The sequence below is a fragment of the Bombina bombina genome, chromosome 6 (genome assembly GCF_027579735.1).
Source record: "Bombina bombina isolate aBomBom1 chromosome 6, aBomBom1.pri, whole genome shotgun sequence".
In the NCBI taxonomy this organism is placed as follows: domain Eukaryota; kingdom Metazoa; phylum Chordata; class Amphibia; order Anura; family Bombinatoridae; genus Bombina; species Bombina bombina.
In genome coordinates, this window is record NC_069504.1 from 668,018,129 (window position 1) to 668,045,582 (window position 27,454).

General features: G+C 35.5%; 1 protein-coding gene across 1 annotated transcript in view; it reads right to left on the minus strand.

Moving 5' to 3' along the window:
• Nucleotides 1–1,411: 1,411 nt before the first annotated feature.
• Nucleotides 1,412–27,454, minus strand: part of ADGRA2 (adhesion G protein-coupled receptor A2) — a 415,622-nt gene continuing 389,579 nt past the window's right edge. Inside the window, exons 9-19 of the mRNA XM_053717749.1 lie at nt 14,929–15,127; nt 14,546–14,695; nt 14,159–14,320; nt 12,855–13,073; nt 12,373–12,562; nt 10,264–10,472; nt 9,366–9,493; nt 8,686–8,809; nt 6,961–7,106; nt 6,655–6,744; nt 1,412–5,839 (exon numbers count right to left, since the gene is read on the minus strand). Of these exons, the coding sequence (XP_053573724.1) occupies nt 4,618–5,839; nt 6,655–6,744; nt 6,961–7,106; nt 8,686–8,809; nt 9,366–9,493; nt 10,264–10,472; nt 12,373–12,562; nt 12,855–13,073; nt 14,159–14,320; nt 14,546–14,695; nt 14,929–15,127 (2,839 nt within the window). The 3' untranslated portion in view covers nt 1,412–4,617. The remainder of the gene's footprint in view (nt 5,840–6,654; nt 6,745–6,960; nt 7,107–8,685; nt 8,810–9,365; nt 9,494–10,263; nt 10,473–12,372; nt 12,563–12,854; nt 13,074–14,158; nt 14,321–14,545; nt 14,696–14,928; nt 15,128–27,454) is intronic.

Here is a 27,454-nt window from a genome sequence, read left to right on the forward strand (position 1 = left end):
AAGGGACAGAAAACTGGTTTATTGAAAACAAAATATTAGGTAGGTGTGTGCAATTCGGATAATTTGTTATGATCTAAATGCGGAAGATGTACAGATCTTAGTGTGTTACAGTTTCACAAGAAGAAATCCAGGTCAGATCAGTGATCCGAATGCACATAACTACTAAATACACATTTAATAGCTTCAATTTTATGCAAGAGGAATACATTTTGGTAATGTAATTTTTTAAAAAACATCAAACCTCTTTTTACTTATAAATATCCCTCCCAGCTCGGCAGCCATATTCCCCCTCTTCAGCGCCTGTGAAATATAACACAGCAGAATCTGATAGGCAGCTTCAGCGTACGCCTTCATTCGAAATAAAAGTGAGCATTACAACTTGTGATTGGCTGACAAGTTAGGAGGTCTTACGAGTAAGTTAAAGTGATTAAGGGATATTATTTAAAAAAAAACCACCATGTAATTACATGACATTTCTGTTGTGCTGCTTTAGAATAACATATCCGCCAAGTCTTAACGTGTTTAAAACAAATTAACCTTTTGTAGACACTTTAACCCCGGCAGGAAAGGGTTAACATCATTTTTTTTTTTCTTGAATTTGTTTTAAATAGTCAAACCCCGCAAACCGTTTGCCTTATTTGGAGGAGACAATCTGGGTTTTAGTCCACAGACAACAAGGCTAGCCAGTGTCATATAGTTAGTATAAAGTGAATTGTTTTGCAGTTGTTATCAGTTAAAGGGATACTAACCCCACATTTTTTTCTTTCATGATTCAGATAGAGCATGCAATTTTAAGCAACTTTCTAATTTACTCCTATTATCCATTTTTCTTTGTTCTCATGTTATCTTGATTTGAAAAAGCAGTAATGAAAGGTTAGGAGCCAGCCCATTTTTAGTTTAGCACCTGGGTAGCGCTTGCTAATTGGCTTGCTACATTTAGCCACAAATCAGCAATTGCTACCCCGATGATGAACAAAAAATGGGCTGGCTCTAAAGCTTACAGTACTGCTTTTTCAAATCAAGATAGCATGAGAACAAATAAATTGATAATAGGAGTAAATTAGAAAGTAGCTTAAAATCTCATGCTCTATCTGAATCATGAAAGAAAAAAATTAGTTTAGTATCCCTTTAACGCCAATTAGGGACAGATAAGTAGCAGATTTAGCCTTGATAAGTCAGCAGGGTGCATTTCAAGGTCTGCGAGATAGGAGCACCAATGTTTCATTATGCATAACTAAACATTTTATATAAAAATCTCATTGTATTTACCGCCCCTTTAGCGAAAATAAAATAAAGATATTTGGCATTGGGAATGAAACTGATTGTCATGCTGCTGGTAAACAATAGATACACATCATCACGCTTCTATGGTGATTGATAAGATGGTGAAATCATCTTGATAAGTACAAGATTGGCTTTTATTTTACTTTATTCTTAGATATGGTTAAGCCACACTTGCTTTTAATTGGATAAAATGTGTAAGCTGTTAATTTTCTGTACATATGCAACCAGAAATACTTTTATACAACTACATTAAATTACATTTCCTGGAATTTCTAATTCTACATATAAAACGTTTATTTCTATTGTTCAGAAATGTAATAACCAAACCAGTTTGGAAAAAGAGTAGGTGACATAGTTTATTACAAGAATATCAACCAAAATAGGTTCTAGTAACAGGCATTATTTATGGTCAAAAGTGACCATTGTTTTAAAAATATTCAAATTAATTTGGTATCTTGCTTAAGCTGTTTGTTTAGTAATACTGTACTATTAAATGGACATTATACACTCATGTTTTCTTTGCATACATATTTTGTAGATGATCTATTTATATAGCCCATAAAGGTTTATTTCTTCTTAAATGTATAGTTTTGCTTATTTTTAAATAACATTGCTCTGATTTTCAGACTCCTAACCAAGCCCCAAAGTTTTATGTGAATACTGACGTATACCTACTCCAGCTTGCTCCTGCTTGTGTAAAGGGTCTTTTCATAGGCAAAAGAAGGGGGAGAGTGTCTTATTTCCCACTTGCAGTGGGCTTTCCAACTACCTTTTCAAAAGAGCTAAACTGAGAGCTTCTAAGTAAGTTTTTAACAGTTTTATACTGGATTTTTATATTAGTATCTGTGCATCTTATTCTTTATAGTAGTGTCTATTACATGCAGTTATATGAAAATGAGTGTATACTGTCCCTTTAAACTCTAAATAAATGCTAGATTGAATGATGCATTCAAAGAAAAGATTAGTCTAAGAATAACATGTAGATGTATTTTTTAAAGTTTCATTAGTTGTTTAAATATTAACAAAATAAGTGTAAAGTTTTAGTGTCTGTAAAACAATGTAAGCTGCCATGTTGTAACTTAGGTTACTTTCTCTGCTGTGGCCAATTAGGGACAGTTATAAATAGGTCACTAGAGTGCACAGCCAAAGGCTGTGTGGAATATAACAGTGTTCAGCACTTCCATTTTTAACAGGAACTGAAATGCTCACAATTTCAGAATAAAATTACAGGAAAGGGGGACAAAATAAATAATGAACTTATTGCAGTTTGTTTTCTCTATACAATTTATCTTTTTGTATCACCATCTCATAGTGTTTAATGTCCCTTTAATTTACTGCAAAGTCACATGATTACCAGTTTTGTGCAAATCACTGTTATTAGTTAGCATTTTATCATAGATAAAGACTGTTTTATATTCTAATATGTTACTGTTAATCATAAAATGCCCAAATTATGTCACCTCTCTAATCACTTGTAGCAGTGTGATAATGGTTTATTACAAAAGCTAAATTAACTCCCAAATGTTAATTTCAAATGCATCTTGGCAGATAAGATGGTATAAAAAAAAGATATCTGATCTTGTTGGTCTGAGTATTGAATACCATATTTGTCAATATGTAAAATATATATTTGTTTCCTACAAAGACAACACACACCATTTATATTAGACACACAAACGTAATACTTGGCAAATCAGAATTCATGTTTGTCCAAAGGCTTTGTGAATACATATAATGCAAATTTTTGGCACATTTTTTTTAAGACACATTTTAATGTCCTCTAGTTTAACTCTGGTTCTTTGGCATATTGTGTCATTGGTATCAAAATATTTATTTTAGCATTTTAAGGCACATTGTAAAAGTACGCTATTGACTTGATTGTCATGAAAAACAATTCATTTAATGAATTGGGATAAACCTATACAACTTGTACTTATTCTTTTAAGAATTAAGCTGGTCAATGGTCCCAATTCTTCTATTTTTTTTTGTCTAAAAAAAAAAAAAATACGGCAATCTGTGTTCGCTATTAATAAACTAGGAAAGTCATAGCATTTAAATAATAGGAAAATATTCACCTTATTTTACATTTTTATATATATAGTTTGTAGATAACCCTTATCTGGGAGCCCAACATACATATACAACACTGGCATACATGCTTGTTGTTAAAGGCGATTAAAAATGATTGCCTTTTCATGCTTTGGCATAAACGCCATTATTCTTAATACTGATATGGAAAAGTACACAATTATCAAAAACGAATACTGCTCTTCCTATACATATACAATATAATTCTATATTTGAAAAATAAACATTTCCCTCTGATTTTCTTTTTTTCATAACAACTTTAAAAAAACAAGCTGTGTAGACATTAAACATGCAACATGATTTAAAAAATATCTTTATATCTATAAAATGATTGTCATTGTTCTTGGGGTTTTTTTTAATTGCCCAGCTCTTTCAAAACAAGCTGTTTTTCAGGCAAATGTCTTTTTTTTTTTTGGCAATTTTAGCATGAACAGTACCAGTATGATTTTTTTTTTTTTGTACATTTATTGCAGTTTGTCCTTAGCTTCTCTATATAGTTCAGGCAATCTGCTTTAGGATCTTTCTCAATTGTAGGATTCAATCATAATCCAGGCACTTTCTCTGAGAACATGCATGGAAATAGCTTAATATTAATAATACTGGGAATGGCAAAATAAGTTTGAAGAAAGGTGCAAAGGAAATGACATGAAGTCTAAATAAGTGCACAAATCCAGAGACGCCTTGTTTGTGTGAGAATACGTAAAAGTGCACAAAATAGCAGAAAGAAAACAATAAGAGATGGTCTTTTGAGATCGTTTCATCCACTGGATGTAGGGAACAAAGGTAAATCTATGTATAATGAGGAATTGAGCTTTATATTTTGTTCACCAGGGGGTTTGCATAGAATATTAATATTACTGAAGAAATGAGACTCCCTGTGTCATGTGATTTGTAGATTAGTAAATTGTGTGTTTACTTTGAGCTAATTGTAGCTGAGGTAATATCAATATCACTGAAGATGCATGTTAAAAAATATAATGCCAACTAGGGGGAATGCTTACTAGTAAAACATCAATTGTTCCTTGCAAAATACTCCAATGTCTGAAGAAGAGTTTAACATATTATAATCTACCCTTATCCAAGTACACACCAGAAAGTGTGCTCTCTGCTTACAAACTTTAACCATCTCAAAGTAAAATTTCTTCACAGTTTTGAAGCACCTTTTTTTTTTCTCCTGTGATTAAGGAGTCTGTGACACACTTCCGTAGAGGACAATTTTGGCACGTTTAGACAGCTAGATGCAAACTACACAGTAGTTTCACTCTTCCAGAGGCCTGTTTTCATGGCTGCAGTACTCTCTGTAGTTGTAATGTTGACATCATACTTGCTACCCTTTAGAACACCATTCTGGTTGGCCATGTTGAGTGGGTATGATCTACGTTTGTTTTCCCTTTCCATGCTGTTTGCTTGTTTCAGATTGTCTCGGCTGGCACTTCTTTTCTGGGCTTTGGCAAAGTCCTGTGCATGGTGCCCACTGCTATCACTTCCTTCAGAATGGGTCAGTGCCCCTTCTGGGTCACGAGCTACTATCCCATTCTGGCCATTGTTTAGTGGACTGCTCCTACTGTGGTAGCTTTCTGAGTGGCTGTTCTGAATGCTGCCACTCTCACTTGAAGGCTGGTCAGAAGAAGGGCTCCGTAGCACTTTTAACCGATGGTGCTTTCCTTCCCTGTACTGCTTAGTTCTGCCCTTATGATTTCTTCGACCATGAAGGTTGTTCATATATCTACTGGGAACAGTCACATTTTTGTTGTTGACTGGCTCACTATCTTCACAGCTAGCTGGTTTGGTAGTGCAGCTCTCTACCTGATTTTGGGCAACCTGCAAATTTGTCATTTTACAGGGCCCAGTGTTAGAATTACTGCTGCTGCTTGGGGAAGATGATGACTTAACAGAGTTTGCCACCTCTGCGTTACAGCCAATGTATACTTGTGGAGAGTCATCGACTGGTGATGCTGTGTGGACATATGCTTGCATAGGTAAATCATCTGTGTTAGATGGACAGCACGAAAACCAAGAGTTCCGAACATCTTGTCGTCGTATACAGTGGTGAATGAAGATGAAAAGTCCCAAGGCAACGGCTGTTACTCCATAAAGGCAACTGAAGATGATATTGAAATACCAATGCTGTGACACAGCAAGTGCTCCAAACACCCACAGTGCAATATATAGGGCATGCACAATTACAAGACCCCAGAACTGCACCTCCAGAGAGTAAACTGTATCCACATCTGTCATTGGACTAGAAGAGTTCATAGTAACTGATATGGAACTTGAGTCACTCAGAAGGTGGCTGATTCCACTAAGAGGCTGCTGTGGGTCACTGGGCTCTGGAACATCCTTATGTTCAGCAGGTTGGCGCTTTAAGTTCATCCCAGCGCACAGAAGGTAAATCCAAGTGACCAGAAGAATAAGAGCAGCTGGAACGTAGAAAGCACCAAGGCTTGGTCTCCACACCAAACACCCACTAGGAAAAGAGACAAATGTTAATATAAGTTTTTTATTCAAAACTAGTAGCCATTAAAAAAATATATTATAATATAAGGGTGATGTTTATAACTATAACCAAATGGTAGATTTTCTTGAGGATGGAAAACTCATCACATCATTTTCTACAAATGGTCTGTAGATATCTCTCTCTAATGTATCTTAAAATCACTTTCCTAAAAAGAATTTCACCATTTTTCCCTATACCTATTTAGCTTACTGCCCCCTTTCCCGATTCCTCTTTCAGACTTTGTGTCTCTCTCTTCCCGACTTTTTAATGCTAATGGAAAATAAAATTTTCTCCTATTTGCACCAGTATCTAAAAATGCCTGCAGATGGCACTTCGTCATATACTTTCAGTACAAGAATAAAAGAAATATAACAAAAACTTCATATAAATCAGTATCTCATATGTTCTATTGTAATTTCTGACTTCCCTAATGTAACTAGTCTACAAATGTCATCCTGTTTTAATTGTGATGGGTAGTGGGGCTTTTCTTTTTCACTTGGAGGTTGAATTAAATGATGCATATGCACTCTCCAGTGGTAGCCACGGCAGACATGCATGAGCAACTGGGTATTGAAACTGAGTAAAAAGCTCATGTGATGTCATCAGTAGTGATGGAACCATGCCAACAATCAATTGTTTGACTATTTTTCAAATATATTTTGTACTTCTGTTTAGCACCCTGTAATTTTAGCTCCTCTGAGACATTAAACCTTAGACATGATGCTCCCCTAATTATATAAAAAACGTTTTTAATAACATTTTCTAATTGTTATTAGGGCACTCACTCAGGGCTGTTATCCCTATGGTTGTTGATGTTCACAGCGGCTGTGATTCCACAAATAATCAAAGGAATTCCTCCAGCAATCAAGTAGAACCTGTAAAACAAAGAACAACAACATTTATTTAGAAATATAATTAATACATGGAACTGAAATGGCTAAAAAAGTTATTATGAATTTAACTGTAAACACTACAAATACTATGATGTTTGGACATAAAATGGATCAGATCCTTTCATCAAATGCAAAATGATGAGTTTATTTCCAGCCACCAACTTCCTTAAGAGAAACAATCTCATTCCTCCCAGTTACCTGAGCATTGGTCTGTGCAGGGGCTGGGTGGCTTCTCCTTCCTGTGGTGGCTGAGGTTTGTGGGTCAGTTCCTTATAGATGACTCTGGCCTTCAATCCCATCCATAGCAGGGTGGATAAAGAAGAATAATGCAGAAGGATACTGACCTGAAAGGAACATGAGAAGATTAATGAAAGGACTTTCTAACAGCTACTAGGACATTTGGTGTCTCTATATAACTATATATACCTATAAGGTAGATTTACCCTGACATTGGTAAACTTATAAAGAGCCTTTCAGTAGAAGGTTTTTGTAAAAAATATTTACAATTAAGACAAACTTACTGCCAAATTGTTTATATATGCACACTAGACCTCATTACAAAAATTCTCTATGCACCTAATCATATGGTGAACTGACCTGCTATTACCCATGACTATCAAAAGCAACAGTATAGTGGACACAATGTTGTGGGCTATTGTCACATTGTTTCAACAATGTTAGCAATCACTTATCTCACCAACAGGTGAGTGGTGACGTAGCAGTTATTATCAGGACAAGGGCTAAACAACTTTTATGTCAAATAGGGCTACAATGTATTGTGAAATATTGGGTTGGAAGATTGCTATAAATATTAACTGCAAGTTACAGCCTTGAGCAACCTTATGCCTATGTCAATATTGCCTAATCACAAGTATATGAATACTGCATATTTTTAAATTGATCTGTTTATTTGTAAGATCATGGGTAGATGTGAAGCCTCCTGTCCGTCGTCCTTCTGCTACTAGAGACAGTGAAAATAGTTGCATATGGAGGATGGCAAGGACATGCAGTCCCGGTAAAATATAGGATGTATCCCTGCATTCTTCTGCACTTGTGTTATGGATATTAATCACTTATAAGCCTAGTATTGAGGTTATTTCCCGCCTCCTCCTAGTTACGGATGACGCCATATGGAAATCTAGATTCCAGTGCAGATGTTTTTGCACACGTATTTTTAAAATTATATTAGTAGTTTAAATATTGGAATTAAAAAGGTATTTCTGCTGAGGCCAATCAGGGACAACAATGAATGAGTGTGAAACCAATAACTATGTAATACAGCAGAGTTAAAGGGACATGAAACCCAAAAAAATCTTTCATTATTCAGATAGAGCATACAATTTTAAAAAACTTTCCAATTTACTTCTTTTATATAATTAGCTTCATTGTCATAGTATTTTTTGTTGAAAAAGAAGCAACTACTGGGAGCTAGTTAACACATCAGGTGAGCCAATAACATGAGGCATGTATGTGCAGACACCAATCATCCGCTCCTGAGCCTACCCAAGTATCCTTTCAACAAGAGTATGGAAATGTAAGAATAGAGCGCTAAAAGATATAGGATATCCAGCTGCAACTCGGTTAATCCCATCTTGAAATAAAAATTGACTAGAATCTATCCGAATAAGAGGCAGCGCTAAAATAAGCAAGGATATATGTATGCTAAAATAGTACATAAAATAGTTATATTTGTTATGTATCGAATAATAAATTTGAAAAAAGGAAAATATATGAAATATATAGAAATTTAATATCACATATAAAGAACAATTCACAAGCTCTCATTGGTTAATAAGGGACGTCTCCCATTAAAATAGCTCTTGGATTCTTTTCACATATGGCCTCTGGGAGAGAAAGTGACTCACACAAGTGCTTACACATAATACCCTTTATAGCTAAAACAGAACTCTGCTATATACTTACTACTTGGCAGACTATGAGGTAGCCAGTCAAGTTGATTCCTCCTGCAAACACAGCTGATGTCATTGCGATGTGGAAACAAAGGTTCAGTTGCATGTGCCAGCCTTTCCGGGAGATCTGGATGGAGCTGTGTTTAGGGCATAAGAAATTAAAATATAACTTATTTTGATCTCTTTGTTTTTTGTTCCCATCCTGCTATTCTATCCCAGATACCCCCCTTCACTCTCATCCCTTCCTGATCCTTCTGTATAGCTTCCTTCTCTGGTTTGTCCTCCTTTACCTCTCTCTGCTCCTCCTGAAGAGTTATTTCCTCTCCTGTATCTCCCTTCTCTTTCTTTCTTCTTCTATCTTCTAACCTTCTCTTCTTTTTTCCCTCCTTCCTCTCTGTACAGATGGCACCACTGGCTAATAACTATTGGCTTCCTGTACTGTCTCTCTCATCCTGCTGTAAACATTCATGTGTTATATTACAGCATTATATATTTGCCCATCACCACCCTCATTTTGCTGTTCTCTATTGGTTTTCATTTGATGCAACCCTACTTGTTTGCTTTCCCCTCTTCCTGTCCCTACTGTTTTTCCTTAGTCTGTTCCTGCCCTTCCTCTTTCACTCTCCCCTTTCCCTCTGCTTCTCTCTTGCCCTTTCATTTGCCTCCTTCTGTACTGATGCTACCAATCCTTACCTGTGATTGACTATGTAAGTGATAATTGTGGTGAACAGACAGAGGAGGAGAATGGCAGTGCAGGAGTAGATGACAGGGTGAAGAACCTCAGTGCCATTCTGTGTATTCTGGTAGAATGTGCTCAGTTCCTGTTGGAGGAATGTGAAAGTTATTTTTACCTTACAAGGGATAGGGGAACATGGACTCCCAATAAAAAATATAGGTATCAATATAGGTAAAATAGGTATCAATTAGGAACCCCCCCCCATCTCCAATTTATCCCCAATTTACTTCCTTTCATAGGTCAGGTGAGGTAATGCGTATACTGTGTGTATGTGTATATGTATGTATATATATATATATATGTCTGACTTTTATATGTATATAGAGTAGTGTGCACATGATAAGTGTATATACATATAATTATTGATAATACAGATGCTTAAAGGGACAGTAAAGTCATAATTAGACATTCATGATTTAGACAGAGCATGCAATTTTAAACAACTTTCCAATTTACTTCTATTATTTAATTTGCTTCCTTCTCTTGTTATCCTTTGTTGAAATGTTTATCTAGGAAAGCTCAGGAGCAGCAAATAACCTAGGTTCTAGCTGCCGATTGGTGGCTGCATATATATACCGATTGTCCTTGGCTCACCCATGTGTTCAGTTAGAAACCATTAGTGCATTACTGCTCCTGCAACAAATGATACCAAGAGAATGAAGCAAATTTGATAATGGAAGTAAACTGGAAAGTTGTTTAGAATTCTATGTTCTTTCTAAATCATGAAAGAAAACCTTTGGGTTACCATTTATATAGTACAATTGTTTTCAAAAGTATAAGGATGGGAGTAAAGAGCAACAAAGTAAGATAGTGATCAGTTATAGGTTAATAACGTGTGGGAAGACATTGACTTACAGTCAGAATGGCAAAGTTGCTAAGCTGATGGCACTGCATGCTGGTTATATTGGGTTCCTGGGACAGAAGCTGGCATCCTTCCGAATTCCATCCTCCATATCCCTCCAAAGCTTTGAAGTTCCACTGGGCAGGAAGAGGGTCAGATCCCTTCACCAGGTGCCGGAGTGTAACTATGACTGGATCAGTGAGATTACTGATGCCACATCCCCCTGAAGATGTACAAGGTACGTAAAGATCTGTCAAATTATCATTGCCATTTATTGTTATCTATGATAAATAAGACATCTAATTAGAGAGAGCTCCAAATAAAGTAGATAAGGCATTTAAAAGAGCATATTTTATTATTATTTTATTTTTTGCATAACAGAGTAATCTAAAGTAGAAAATTCACTGAACCCCAAGGCAAAGCCATTTTAAAACAATAAATTATACAACTTTAAAAATAATGTTTCAGCCAACCACAGGATGTCCACTCTTTCTTCTTCAGCTTTTGTTCTAGTGAAACCTAGTGAAATGAAGTGACCCAGTACACATGAGATTATACAAAGGAATGACTAATGTTTGACGCAATGAAATTTAACTTTTATGAATACAGTTTCAACTTCCCATTATGACACTTTTGGCGTATTGCTGAATACCAGACCATTTGTGTTACATAAGGTCCCAACCCTACTGTGACTTTCCTAGTCCTTGTGTAGTATAGCTGATCTGTCAATAAAGTTATACATAGAAAATCAACACACACAAGTCTAGGCCATATCTGTGGTTGCAAGCACCCTGGTAGTATTGTATTAGTATTTCCACACAATACACATATTAGTGGTATTATTACAGTGTTATGATGAATTGAAATATTTTATAGCCTGATAAAAAAAAAATATATTTTCTTACAGCAAAGGTAGATTTTAAAGGTATGTTAAATAAAGCAGACCCATTTAAAAAAAAAAAAGCAATATTTTTTTACCGCTAATATAGACATTTGATTTGAGGACAACATATTTACACACCCATATACAAGAAATATGTTTTAAATCTAAGAAAGGATGAATATGGAATTGAAACATAGGGGCTGATTTATCAGCGGATCATGTCAACAGACATCGATGAATGCCGACTGCATACACTGTTGGCATTTATAATTGCACAAGCAGTTCTTGTGAACTGCTTGTGCAATGCCGCCCCCTGCAGAGGGGGTGTCAATCAACCCGATCATATGAGATTGGACGGATTAATGTCCGCAGCCTCAGAGCAGGCGGACCAGATAAGGAGCAGCAGTCTTAAGAAATATCCATACTCAAAAGTGGAAATGTTAGAGATCTAAGCAGCAATGGGTATGTGGAGTTGTACGCTGAGTACAGTTTGTCACTCTTTTCTGCATACACAAAGTAAGAAGATGCTGCTATTTCTGTGCCTCATATAAAATGTTCAAACAGTAGATACTTTGGGGCCTATTTATTAAAGAGCTTGCGGACCTGATCCGAGAGTGCGGATCAGGTCCGAAAGACCTTGCTGAATGCGGAGAGCAATACGCTCTCCGCATTTAACATTGCACCAGCAGCTCGCAGCCAATCGGCTGCCAGCAGGGAGGTGTCTTGATTTACCGCGATTCCTGTCCGCCTCATCAGAGCAGACGGACACGGTTATGGAGCAGCACTCTTTAGACCGCTGCTTCATAACTGCTGTTTCTGGCGAGTCTGAAGACTCGCCAGAAACACGGGCCCACAAGCTCCGTTCGGAGTGTGATAAATGGGCCCCTTTGTGTCATATTTTTTAAGATTTGAGTACACTAAAGATGTATCTTTGACAATTTGACTCTTCTCTAACAATAAGCAGTTTCCCAAAAGCCAATAAAATATTTTACTAGGAGGTGATAATGGTTAATAAAAAGATTGCTACAACAATTAGGTAACCAATAATAGGATCTCACTACAGTATGATCCCTGTGGGAAAATAATTAATCCTGAAGCATGTGCTGTAAAACGTATATCTCTCTAATTCAAAATTACATTGGCCTTGATGCTGATCACTTGGAGTATAAAGCAAATTTATAAATTGAATCACAATCTAATGTGGATGGTAAGTGAAACAATGCCGCATACTTATACTCACTTGTTCCTACGTATATGACAGGAGTGGAGATGCTTCGCCTCTTGCCATCTTCTGCGAGTCTAGAAGAGTTTCCTACACTCCTGAACAACTTCCCATTCTTAAAAGCTAGAACCTGCAACTTGCAGCTTGGTGAGGAGGAGAAGGCAAAGAGGCTTGGAGGCAGATGAACGGAAGCTAGAGCAAGGCTGTTCTGGAGGGAGAGTAAGAGATCATGTAAGAACCTAAATGCCAAGAAGTTAACCAATGAGAGACTGAATATTCTATTACTACAGTACAAGTGGAATATAAAAAGCATTCAGAAACAGAAATATGTCCCATTCTCCCTCACTGTCAACCTCCTATTTTCTCCTCCCCTCTTCTCTCTGTCACTATCGAGTTACCCCTCTCACCACTTCCTTGCTTTTTTTCTCTCTCGCACCCTATCTCTCTCTTTTTCTCAGTCACTACATTTGTTCTCACTCTCTCATCTCACCAGTGATTACCTTAACATGAAAGTTGGACAGGGAGATGTTGGTTCTTCCTGTGGTACAGTGGAATTTCAGATGCTGGTCAGCATGAGAATCTGACTCCTGTACTTTCCTGTCCATATTTTGTTTATGGCCGCTGCGTGACTCATGTCTCGCCTGAAAGGCAGTACAGCTCAGACCCACATAGCTGTCTGGCTTGATGAGGTAGGCTTGCAGGGCAATGTTACGTGTGTTCTGAGAGGCAAAGGTAACCGGAATAAATATATAGGATAAAAAAACAACACTAGACAATTTACTGCAGTGAAATAATGATCTGTGTGTTTTAAAAAAGCAAAATAATTGTGTTTTTGTTGTTTTAATTCTGTACAGTTTAATAGTAACATATAATTTCATTAAAAAATAAGCAAGATAGCTGAGAATTATTTAACTAACTTAAAGGGCCACAATTCAATATTAGACTTTTATGATTCAGTAATAGCACGCAAATTTAAATAACTTTCTAATTCCCATCTATTATTTAAATATGTTAAATCCTTTTACACACTTTATGAGGCACCAGCTCTTAATGTGCTTGTGCAAGATTAATGGAATATATGTTTATGCATTTTGTAATTGGCTGATGGCTGTCACATGATGCAGTGGGAAGGAAAATAATACTAACATTGATATTTGTCAGAAAAAAAATGTACTGCTCATTTGAAATTCAATTTAAGTGTTTTTGCATTGTCTATTTACTATGCATTTATTGATTATTCTATTCTACTGTGTTAAGTGTCCTTTTAAGGATGCAAATAAAAAAGTGGAAATATTTATCCAATGTCCAGCAGACTTTATCATTAGTATGACGCACAGATAGTGACTGTATGACATTATAAAACAATGATTATGAGTCACAGCAATCCTCTAGCAGTTTTAAATAAAATTATGGCTGATATTCATAAAACTCCAAATTCCTCATTGTTATGTTTATTTTAGCGTAAACTCTTAGTGACACACATTGTTTAATTTTATGCAATACATTCTGATTTCTCAATATTTGTATTATATAAACTGTATCACAGGCATTTAGCAAATAACCATGTGGGATCCAAAAGATTTACAAAAATGTTGTTTTGCCCAAGGGTGAAAACCAAGGATTATATCAAAATTTCTTTTTATCTTTCATGTTGGTTGTTTCTTCTGAAATCTATTTTTAGCAGCTGTTGATGCTTGACAAACAAATATCTGTATATAGTAATTCTAATCAAGGGATCAGTAGCAGGATATTCATATATACACAAACTGAATATCTTTTTAGTTCTTCAGAAAATAGTACCTACCACATATAGATCTTGTGAATTGCTGCTAAGGGTCATACTAGCTATCTTTTCAACAGTCTGAACAATACTACTGCAGGCCTTGTCTTCTACTTGAGCCAACCATAAGATGTGGTCATCTACTTGCATCATATTGCTGGCTACTTTCAGCATCACATCTGCCAACTGAAAGAACAAGAACAAAATGAATTGAACATGGCTTAATATCATATACAATAGGTGATCACAGTTCATTTTCTAAATGCATCTATAGGAGATTTTTATTACAGAAAAACATAGTACAAACAATTAATATAGATAAGAGCTATGTACAATGCGAGACACCAACAAACTACCTAAACTAAAGGTGAAATAATAAAAAGCCTAACTGGCTCTGCAGTTATGTTTTACCTGTCTCACATGGTCCACCAGTCCAACAAACTTCTCCATCATCTGAGCTACGTAGATGACATCCATCATATCAGAAAAATTGGCTGCCTCAGCAGTGTACATCCTCAGCTGGTGAGCCAGAGTCAGTACATTAGAAGCATTGATAGGCGTCTAAAGGATAAAGAAACCCAAGTCACAAAGCAGTAGGGGAAGGATGTAGATTACATATTGTTGTAGAGTGTTGTGCAAACCCCTTGTTTTCCCGTTCAAATGTTTCAAATCAGTTGGCAAATATTTATGACTTTTACAAACAGAAATCTTAATCTTCAAAAATCTATACTTTTTATCTATGCATTATCACCGCCACAATATGCCAGAGTTCCATTGAAATGTTTTGTACTCACCAACACAAAGGTGTATAGCACCCGGGTGATGTCGTTAGTGTAAAGACAGTTAGAATAATCGCCCTCCTCCCATTGACCTGAACGATCACATCGGCGAAAGGCTTTATTTTCCTGCCCTACTGCAGTCAGTGACACTGAAGTAAACGGGAACTGCAAGCAGGACTGATATGAGGTAATGCCCGCCAGTGTCCGTGGCCACCTGTGAAAGCATTCTACATTAAATCCACACTTTTACTCAGAATAGAAACATTCATGTTGTAAGTTTGTGCTAAAAACATGCAAAGTACACACTTTTAAATAATTTGCAGAGTTACGAGTATAATATTTCATATCTTGATAGCTTTTTAATAGAAACTGTTTTTCTCTGTTGCCAATATTTTGTCTTTCACGCATTAAAGTCTGGGTGCATGTGGCATAGAGAAACATTTTACAACCACAATTATACCATGAAAAATGCATTGTTATTCTGATATATAAAATAGATATATAAGCATGTCACAGTTTTGTGTATAAATAAAAACATTTTCGACTAGAAAAAAATGAAACAATTTCTTCATGACAATGAAGACATTTTCACGTTTCACAAACAGAAGCTGACATGGATAGCATATTTGCACTAATCAGTACTGCTTGATTTTTAAAGATGTATAAAATTTGTTTACTAAAATAGGTGGTATAGACCCCCTAAAAGGGACACATAAACAGCACTATAGGTCATATTGTTCAATACATACACTTATAGTCAAATTGTGTTTGATTTTACTGTGTTACAAGTGTGACATCAAAATATGAACTTTAAAAATGGGGAAAACAACTTAATAATAATTACTGTATTAATGGTATAGACTGAACTTTGCTTGGGATGATTAGTCTCTAATAGGGCTACTAGAAAAAAAGTCAAATTTGTATATTTAACCTGGTATGAACCTGATGAGCACTGGGGATAGTTAACTACAACCCCTAACCCCTAATGTATAAAATTCAGTATTTGGTTTTATACTAAGGGTCTGATATTCAAAACCTCGCCGGCATGGGAAAAAAGTAACGCAAAATCTTTGGGATTGTTGTTAGATCTTGTGTTGTGATGTAGTAGTCTCTGTTTCACCTAAATAACACTACATATCAACATAAACACTTTGTACAATTTGTGTTTCTAATTTTTTTTTTTAAGGGCTTCACCGTATCGATGAGACGTCTTAGATCATCCCACCTGGGCAGCGAGGTTTTGAATATCAGGCCCTAAGAGAGAGCTTTTAAGATTTATTGTATATTCATATAAAATCCTAATAAATCTATTACTTGAATAAATGAATACACTGGGGGGAAAAAATACATTTTTTGTGCCAAAATATTTTTTTTAAATTTCTATATAAAATCAGGTTTGTGTGAAACCTTTTAGACTAAGTTACTGTTATCTAAAACCTTCTCAGAAAAAATGTTTAGGAATAAAAATTGAAAAACATATTTTTACCACTAGGGGGAAACATTGGACTGGTGAAGTACACGTAGTCCTCATCTTACAACTGTTCATTTTATACTCTTTTTCAATAACAAACAATCATTAGAGCATTTACATCATTGAAAGCATTGTCAGCACAAACCCAAAAGTGGACATTTTGCACAATAATTAAAAGTGACTTTGAGCTTAAAGAGATAGGGAAGCCAGCAAAATGTAACTTTCACTATTCAGATAAAGCATTTTTTTTAGAGACTTTGCAATTTACTTATATTATCAAAATTACTTTTGTATTGTGGTATGATTTGTTGAAAAGCATACCTATGTAGGCACAAGGGCAGCAATGCACTGCTGAGAGTTAGCTGGCAATTGGAGACTACACACATTTGCCTCTTGTCGTTGGCTCACCAGATGCGGTCAGCTACCTCCTAGTAGTGCCTTGCTGTTCTAGAGCTGACATTAACTATATGTTTAATACATTTTGAGGGGTTAAACATAGTTATATGCAAGCAACAGTACAATAATAAAATAATTATGTATTAGAGCATTTTCTTTTTACCTTGTTATGCCGCTTAAAAAGGAGTTGTAGCGTTTTTATATTTTAAATTTATAAGTCTCCTTCACTGAAACAGGCACTTTGTATGTCCTTGTAGTCAGTGGTAGGAAAATATATTGGGGAAAAACTAAACAGAAACACAGGCACTTATCACTGCTCCTTTTAAATTCATGAGGTTGCTATTTAAAGGGACACTTAACCCAATTTTTTTTCTTTCGTGATTCAGATAGAGCATGAAATTTTAAGCAACTTTCTAATTTACTCCTATTATCAAATTTTCTTCATTCTCTTGGTATCTTTATTTGAAATGCAAGAATGTAAGTTTAGATGCCGGCCCATTTTTGGTGAACAGCCTGGGTTGTTCTTGCTGATTTTTGGATACATTCATCCTCCAATTAAAAAAGTGCTGTCCAGGGTCCTGAACAAAAAAAACCTTAGAAGCCTTCTTTTTTAAATAAAGATAGCAAGAGAACGCAGAAAATTTGATAATAGGAGTAAATTACAAAGTTGCTTAAAATTGCATGCTCTGTCTGAATCACGAAAGAAAAAAATTTGGGTTCAGTGTCCCTTTAACTGAACTACTTCCCCGAATGGGAATGACAATGGAGTTCTGACTTTGCAGTTGATATATGCATAACTTTATAGTTCTATATGGGTCATATATGTGACAGTCCTGTGATAATACACATTATTGTTAAAAAGACATTCAAATAGATTTCTTTCTTTCTTTGTTGCATCTAAAAGATGCCATTGTAAAATGTGTTGTAGATTTATTTTGGGAATTACAATTCCAGCACAGAAATAAAAGCTGCCCTCATCTGAGAGAGTAGTAGTGAGGGGGTACTGTTGAGAAGCAGCCATCCATATGCAAGTTAGCATCCAATGCTAATGTAGAATTAAAGGGCCACTAAACCCAAAATCTTTCTTTCATGATTCAGATAGAGAATAGAAATTTAAACAAAATTACAATTTACTTCTATTATTTATTTTGCTTCATTTTTTAGATATCCTTAGTTGAAGAAAAAGCAATGCACATGGTGAGCCAATCACACAAGGCTTCTATGTGCAGCAACCAATCAGCAGCTACTGAGCATATCTAGATATGCTTTTCAGCAAAGAATATCAAGAGAATAAAACAAATTAGATAATATAAAGTAAATTAGAAAGATGTTTAAAATTACATTCTCTTTCTAAATCATGAAAGAAAAAATGTGGGTTTCATGGCCCTTTAAGCTTCAACCCAAAGAAGAGAGAAGGCCAGAGGCTTTAACGGGGTGCACTGACATGACCGCCATGTTTAAACTCCTGTAGGCAACCCAAGCAATAAGCTATCTCTTGAAATCTCAAAATAGTGGTAACTGGAAGAAAGTCTTCCGTTCGTTATGTTGTGTTGAATGAAGTCAGACTATAAATAGAGTGTTGTACAGTAACTACCATTATGAATTGTTTCAAAAAGAGTTGCAATTGAATAATTAGATCCCTAAGTCTAAGTCTTTAGGTAGTCCAAAAAGATGGCACAGTAGCCTAACTAGTTTGGTATTCTACATCATACTAAATACTTCCACTTTTCTACCATTAATGGAGACTAAAGAGAGTTGTAAGAGGGAGCCCTAAATCATTTGTGCCCACTTACAAAATGTGTTCATTTTGCCATTTCGTTTCTCCATTTAATAGATGGGGAACTGAAAGAAGGAAGGAAGAAATTTGCACATTTTGTATAAATCCATTAGTTTGGTTAGTTTGTGAACTGAATGAATGACAAAATTAGCTTCAATTAGTAGTAGGTATTGTGGAAAAGTGTAACTTATGATCCGAGTGTAGAAGTGGTTTATTAAGTATTAAGAAACTGATGCAGAGATAAGAGGGAGAAGGGTTGTGCTTTTGTATTTTACTCCACTGGATAAGAGAAGCCAGTAATGGGACTGCTAGACAGAATGATGTGTGAGCTGGACAGTTTGCCTTAAACATTTCAAATGGTTTTTGGAATATTCATAGCAGGAGAGAAAGGACAATTCTTAGGATGTTGGGAAGAGTAGAAATTCCGTATTATTATGGTATGGACTAAGTTTAGACTAAGACAAGCAAAGCTGTTTCTCTTCATCTCAGCCACAGAGAGCCTCTTAGAATCACATACTTCATTCTTTGCATGGTACTTAAATAAATGCTGAGGGGAAGATAATGCAAGTTTAACATCTGCTGAGATGGAATGTCATGCTCCTGCCTGCATAAGAACTATTTCCCTTGGTACCTATTCCTACATCTTTCTTTGCTTCAGAAAGCAATGGGATGATGGGGGGGTAGCTGGCTAATTGAAGCCACATTGGTTGTACCAATAATTTATATTCCATAAAGAAACAGACGCTGCTTGCACTGCACGGCAGAAGGCTCTTTATTCTTTAGCCAAGAGAAATTCCAACACCTTGAATTTTACACCCTGTACATTTTGCCAGGAGAGACCATGTGAAAGAAGCTTTCTTTGCAATGCCTGCTAATAACTAACAGATGAACCCAAGTCCGACACTTTAACACCTTCAATGCCAAAATCAACAGAAGAAAGGAGAAGCAAGTTGAAATACTCATTAAACCACAGCTGTCATATCACTGGCCTAAGCATTAACCAATAACATGCCTGATGATGTTTGCTGGAATTTTATTTTTTACACCCATAAGAAACAATTAACAAGGAGGATTATTTATTTATTTGAACATCTTGTGAGTGAACGTGTGTGATGTAATCACTAGGTCTGTTAGAGACACACACAGATTTAACCTATTGATTGTCTTTAATACACATAGACTATAATCTGTCAAAATGTATCAGAAAATATGTTCCCTCAATATAAGCAATTATCTTATGCTTTAGAAATTTAGATTTAAAATAGTAAAACAAATGACAAACCACATAAGTTAATCATTATGTGCACACAGGTAAAGATCACACATTTATACCCCATATAACATTGCACAGATGCAAGAAAACAAATGTAAAAACAAAGATAGAAAGAAGTGCTACTAGCAGCAAGATTAACAGGGAATCTTTAGTCCTCGAGGTAAAATTAAATGAGGTATGAAGGCAAACAAATGGCACAGTCAAAGCCTCAGAAACTGCTTAAAGGAACACTCAAGTCAAAATGAAAAACTTTCCTGTTTCAGATAGAGCAGGCAGTTTTAAGATACTTTCCAATTTGCTTCCATTATCAACGTGTGCTCAGTATTTTTATAGTACACTTTCTGAGGCACCAGCTACTACTGAGCATGTGCAAGACTTCATGGTGTATATGTATATTAGTCACACGTCACATGATACAGAGGGCTGGCAAATTAAAACAAATGCTTTAAAAAAGAATCTAGGTGAGGCTGCAGTTGATTCAGATTCTGCTTTCCATCATATCTCTAAAAAGCATTTGAAGACCATGTTTACTGACAGCGGTAAATGTTCACTCAGTCTTGACAAAACAAGTTCTGTTAATGCCAAGCAGAATATTTGTCTTAGTGCAAGAGAAGAAACCTGTGAAGATCTCCTACATTGGTATTGAGGGTATTCAGAGATCATAAAATCAAAACCCACTTGGTGTATCACTCCCAAAACACACAGAAAGTACTACAGGGTTATTCTAAGGAGCATTTGACAGCTGCATGGTGGTATAACAAGAAATCGTCGTATACAGCAGCTGTCTTTAAATCCTAGTTTTCCAATAAGCTCTCTAATGAAAGCTTACTGTGTAAGGATCAATGTGCCCTTTAAAATGATTTTTATCCTAGATAATGCATCAGGACACCCCTCAAAACATTCTTTCTCCGCTATCTCTGAGAGATTATTTTGAAGAGCTAAAAGCATAAGAATCCAGCTGACAACGTTGCAGATACATAGACATAAAGTTCAGTTCTGCAGGCAAGGAATTTTGAAGGATATTTTGCTTGATGTCATTTTGTCTCATAACTTTTATCTTTGAGTTAAATATAACAATTCATCATGTGTAATCATTGTCAATGCAAGCAGAGTTTGCTTTATAGCAGTAGAATGAAGCCAGTGTGGGTGAGCTTCTTCATTACATCTCTGAGAAGCTTTCCCGTGAGGATCTTCTCAAAATAGAGAGCTACAAATGAAGAAGATGATGACACCTTAAAGGGACATGCTACTCAACACCAATTCATAAACAGTTTATTGTTGCATATCTGGGGGGTTTTCTATTTGACCAGCTCACTAGAGTCATTCCGTTACTCTTCCTACTTTATTTGGCATGAGAAAAACAAAATTAGAAATGAAATTCACACGACTTCATGAGACTTTGCGTGGTGATCTTATAAACTTCCTTGATATGAAGAGCAAAAGAAAGTGATTGTGCCAAAGCATCCAAAATTGGCAACTTAAAGGGATAGAAAGGTCAAAATTGAAATGTGCATGGTTGGATTTCAATTTTAAATAGAAGCATTTTTGCAATATATTTCCATTAGCAAAAATGCTTCTAGTAAATGTGATCTCTATTTTTCAGTGTCATATGCACATATGCTGTGAGGGCCTGTGCACCAGTAGTGAAGCTTAGAGAGCTGGCAGTGGGGTGTATTGCGCTTGTGAAGACTTTATTTGTGCCACTGCTGAGTAGGGTAGTATTTGTATACTGGTGCATGGGCCCTCACAGCATATGTGCGTATGCCACTAAAAACACTGATTACCTTTACTAGCAGTATTTTTGCTAATGGAAGTATATTACAAAAAGGCTTATATTTTAAATTAAATGCACCCATGCACATTTCATGTTTAACCTCTCTATTCATTTAAAGTCCGTTTACAATAAGGTGTGGTTAATGTGAACATTTTGAGGAAAATTCCTTTTTTATCTTAAGTTTCTAGATTCAGAACTATTTACCTTGTTACAAAAAACTCTAGAAACAGCAAACAAAGAATTCCTACGAGTTATTTTGTTCATGTAAAAGTCCATAGTCTATCAACCAGGGACAGACAGATGAGAGAAAATGGTGATGGAAATGTATTTTTATTAGTTGATTTATCATCCGATGTTTGAAAAGTCTACTATACAGTAATAAAGTAACTGTAGCTCAGTATATAGTCATAATGGCTGTGTATGTACAGTACCATATTATTTCACTTGCTTTTTATTCTGGTTACAGTACAGCTTGTTGTGTTATGTATTTAGAGCCAGATTACAAGTGGAGCGTTAACAGTAGACATAAGCTTTTTATGCACATCGGGTTGTGCTCGTATTACTGGTTGAAAGTAAACTATTTTCGTTTGTGTGCTAAGCCGACGTGCGTAAAAAGCCGAACTTACAAAATCACGCATGTGATAACCTATTCCCCTTTAGAAGTCAAAGGAGCAAAAAAGTGGGAAAAAAAACACCCTGCTCACGTGCAAACCTGATCACATATTCTTAACCCCTTAAGGACCAGCGACGTACCCTGTATGTCACTGGTCTTTTTTTGGGACTTGATTGTTTTATAGCGCGGTCTTGCCACCAGCGTTGAGACTGCTCTATTCCACAAAGCCTGCTGGAAGGAGGGCATTAATAGCATGTTCTTGCTAGACTTGTGCTATTATGTCCTGAAAAAACCCTTAACGACCAGTGACATACAGGGTACATTGTGGTCATTAAGGGGTTAAAGTGCGCTTACCCGACAGGAAAATCTGAATATTTCACATTCCAATGTTCTTCACATAAAAGAATATGTTCTATTTATTCAGAAATACATATTTCTATATATATGATGTTTTTTTGCACAAATATATTGTATACCTATATTTATATACATGATTATATATAGGAATAGATATATACAGATATATATAGGAATATCTATTTACAAATACATAGAAGATATTCCCCTATGTGCAGAACATTGGAATGTAAAATATTTACAGTAAATACAAAGTTAATCACTTTATTAAAAATGAATATTGCATAAATATGATTTTTCATGTTTTCATCTACTTGACTGCAAGTGTATTTATGTGTTTATATGTGTATATATGTCTGTAAATACATAAACACACATATAAATACATATGTACATATATAGATGCATATGAATGTATCTCTATGTTAAAGCCCTTTGCCTGCCTTTTTCAGATTCATTTTTATTAGTTGGTGTTATCATGACTGTAACTCTACTTTGTAATGTATTTGTTTATGTGTTTTGTGACGCTTTTTTTGTTTCACAAAACAGTTAATCAGAGCTCTAAGGTCACGCTATCCCAACGCAAATTGCGCTCAAGCTATCGCATTTACTTTCAACTTCTAATACAAGCAAAAAACCTGACGCACACAAACACCCGCGATAAACCCTTTATCGCTGGCACATAACTGTTAGCGCTCCACTTGTAATCTAGCCCTTAATCAGCAACTGCAGTGATGAAAAGTATAGTGTATGCTCTGATTGATAGCACTCAGATTTTGTGAAACCAATTAACTGTGAAATGTAAGGGAGATTTGTGCAAGTGCATATATATATAGCCATATTTATATACTGCGTTTTCATAATTTGTTAAATCTTCTAAATTTCTATTAGGTAGTACAATTTTAGTTGTTTGTTCATCTAATAAATTGACAAAGCACCACTTATTCTCCCAATAATTCTCCATTGGTTATAATTATATTATTATTATTATTTATAATGTGTTATAATGGGCATTCCTTGAACAAAAAAATAATTGATTGAAAAATAGTTGGTGAACATATTTGATAATGCAGTCACAGTTCAAGGGGAAACATTAGAAAACTACATCTATTGGCATTAGAATGCATTAATTAATATTGTCCAGTTAGATCCCAGCTGCCTTGCCCAATTAGAGCAGACACCTGCAACAAACCATTTCCTCTGCCATTTAACGGGACACTGAACCCACATTTTTTCTTTTGTGATTCAGATAGAGCATGCAATTTTAAGCACCTTTCTAATTTACTCCTATTATCAATTTTTCTTCGTTCAGTACTCTGAACAGCACTTTTTTATTGGTGGATGAATTTATCCACCAATCAGCAATAACCACTCAGGTTGTTCACCAAAAATGGGCCGGCATCTAAACTTACATTCTTGCATTTCAAATAAAGATACCAAGAGAATGAATAAATTTTTATAATAAGAGTAAATTAGAAAGTTGCTTAAAATTGCATGCTCTATCTGAATCATTAAAGAAAAAAATTGGGTTCAGTGTCCCTTTAAATCTATGCAGAGAGAATGATACTGTCACCATACACCAACAAAAAATTTTTTTAAAGGGATACTAAACCCAATTTTTTTCTTTCATGATTCAGATTTTAAGCAACTTTCTAATTTACTCCTATTATCTTTCTTTTCGTTCTCTTGTTATCTTTATTTAAAAAGTAGGAATGAAAAGCTTAGGAGCCGGCCCATTTTAGGTTCAGCACCCTGGATAGCGCTTGCTGATTGGTGGCTACATTTAGTCACCAATAAGCAAGCGTAACCCAGGTTCTGAACCAAAAATGGCTGGCTCCTAAGCTTTACATTCCTGCTTTTTAAATAAATATAGCAAGAGAACGAATAAAACTATAATAGGAGTAAATTAGAAAGTCGCATAAAATCGCATGCTCTTTCTGAATAATGATTTAAATTTTTTTGGTTTAGTGTCCCTTTAAGTTCTTCTTGCAGGATCATAATTACAAACTGCACACAATTTATTGTTAAATGCACACTTAATAAGTGAATTGTTTACAGGCTTAAATAGTTTAGCCTTTCATCTACCATAGGCTATTAAGTTTATTGATTTTATGTTATGACACCGTGTTTTAGTGTTAATTAAAAGTAATGAAAACTCAGAAGATAATTTGTTAAATATAATATTTATTAACTGTAATAAGTACAAGCAGCTATTATAGTTGAGGTTGTTAATAGCTCAAAATGAAAATATGAAGATTATACAGATACTATATCATTACTACATAATACTTAGTCTACATTACATTAACCTACACTTAGAGGAATATAGGCAGACTTGATGGGACTTTTTTTTTCACATGATATAATTAAAGGGATAGTAAACCCAAATTTATATTTCATGATTCAGATAGAGCATGCAATTTTAAGCAACTTTCTAATTTTACTCCTATTATAATTTTTTATTCGTTCTCTTGCTATCTTTGTTTGAAAAGGCAGGAATGAAAGCTTTGGAGCCGGCCTATTTTTTTGTTTAGTACCCTGGATAGGGCTTGCAGATTGGTGCCTGCATTTAGCCCTCCAATCAGAAAGTGCAACCCAGATTCTCAACCTACAATGGGCCGGCTCCAAATCTTTTATTCCTGCTTTTTCAAATAAAGATAGCAAGAGAATGAAGATAATTTGATAATAGAAGTAAATTAGAAATCTGCTTAAAATTGCATGCTCTATCCGAATCATGAAAGAAAAAAATTTGGGTTTAGTATCCCTTTAACTACGTTTCTTTTCTGTGGTGACTACCACAGTAAACTTTCATTTAATGTAATGAACCTAACATACTTCTGATGAAAGCTGAATTTAAAAAGTGAAGAGAAAGGGAGACAAGGTGGTTGGTTCATGGAATAAACTTCCAATAGGGGTAGTAAAAACGGTAATAGAATTTTAGAATGCTCTGCTATGCAAGTATTTAACAAAACTGTCCAGTATTTTAGCAGGTTGTCCAGCAAAACCTATATAAAAATACCTGACACTTAAACATCCAGTATTTATTCATTACAAGCAACCAAGGAGATCAGTTGTGAAAAATATAAATGGAGGGAATCAAGGGTGGGGCCTAAAGTTGAGCTTTTATGGGGGCAATGTGTGGACCCACCTACCACCTGTTCCCAGTCATCTATAGATTGTCTGGTATTTTTATGGAGCACAGCTGGCAACCCTATATGCAAAAGGTTATGCTATGAATGAAAAAAATACATATTTGCAGGCTTGATAGGAGCTTGAAAGCAGAACAAAAAATATTAAAAACATCTTAACAAACAATTATCATCATTAAAGGGATATGAAACAGTGCTACTTCAGTAAAAAATATATTATTATTATTATAATGTATTTTAAATCAAAGTAAACATAAAAAAACCAGAATGTGTTGAGCATAAATTATCCTACAGCTTACAGCTTGATAAGGGAGCAGATTTGTTGAGAACACAAGATGCATTCTACCTCTTCTGAACATGGGTAAGAACCAGATTTCCTGTTTTTCTAATATTATCTGAATAGTAAACCAGCTCATATTACTCTAGAAGATTTATGCCATCAAGCTAGATGTGCCTTCCTGTAGAGACCAGAGCCCCTTGTGTGAAGTAATGGGCACAGCACAAATAAAGTATTAAAATAAAAAATAAAAGGTAAAGTAATTTTAAAATGATAAATAATACATATTGCAATGATTTCTATTATGTATAAGCCACTGCTTAGGGCTTGATTTATCAAGCCCTTCTCCCCCCCTTTGATTGCAGGTTCGCACAAGCAAACCTGCAATCAGAATTTATCTGATGAGTGCTGCTTCCCTGCCCTGTTCTCCACTAGTGATGGGCGAATTTGCTGAAAGTGTGATTCGTTTAGTAGAACAAATAGTCCTGTGGACATTTGTTTTTGACAATCAAATGTTGCTAAGAATGAAAAACTATTAAAATTCGATAATCAAATGTTATTTCCGGTTTTCCAATGTCACTTTCATTTTCGACTGTTCATAATTAGATTTGAATGTAACATCTGATTTAACAAATACTATTCAGAAGTTCAATAGTTCATGTGGTAGGAAATTTAGTAGATTGATACATAATAGATATACAAATATATCAATTTGAATGTTTCTATTTTGAATATTACATAATTTGAATTGAATTATTAGAAAATTCAAATTGAATATTACATTTAAAGAAAGCATTAAAAATACTATTAAGCAAATGTTAGAATGTTGAACAAACATTCGAAATTTGAAACGAACGAATGTGTTGAAATTCGTTTCATTTTTTTCAAATGTTTCAAAACATTCGCCCATCCCTATTCTCCACCTCTTAGGTGGAGAATTTCAATCTCCACGGTCTCGTCCAAACGGGGAGATTGACAGTTCCTGCTGTGCATGATTGGCTGTGCACGAGTAGGGGGCGGGGTTGCATGTAAGTGCACAAGAGCGCGTGTGTGCAATGGTAAATATGGGCAGCGTATTGCTGCCCACCAGAGGAGAGGCTGGACGGATATGGGTGTATGTTTGCCCCTGTCCACTACGGGATAATAATAGTCCAAAGTGTTTTTTATTACAACAATGAGGCATACTGTTTTTTATCCATTTGAGTATTTTATTTTATTTACAACTAGTGGGAAAGCCTGCCCAGAGGGAAGTCTATTGTGGTGATGGAACCACCGAACCACCCTGCCATTTTCGGAAGGGCAGTCTATTGTGGTGACGGAACCACCCTGCCATTTTTGGAATCCACCTTAATGCAGCTACGCTGCATCCAGGTGGATTCCGAAAATGGCGGAGTGGTGAAAGAATCCACCTGCATGCAGGGTGGTGAAAGAATCTATTCAGGTGGATTCTTTCA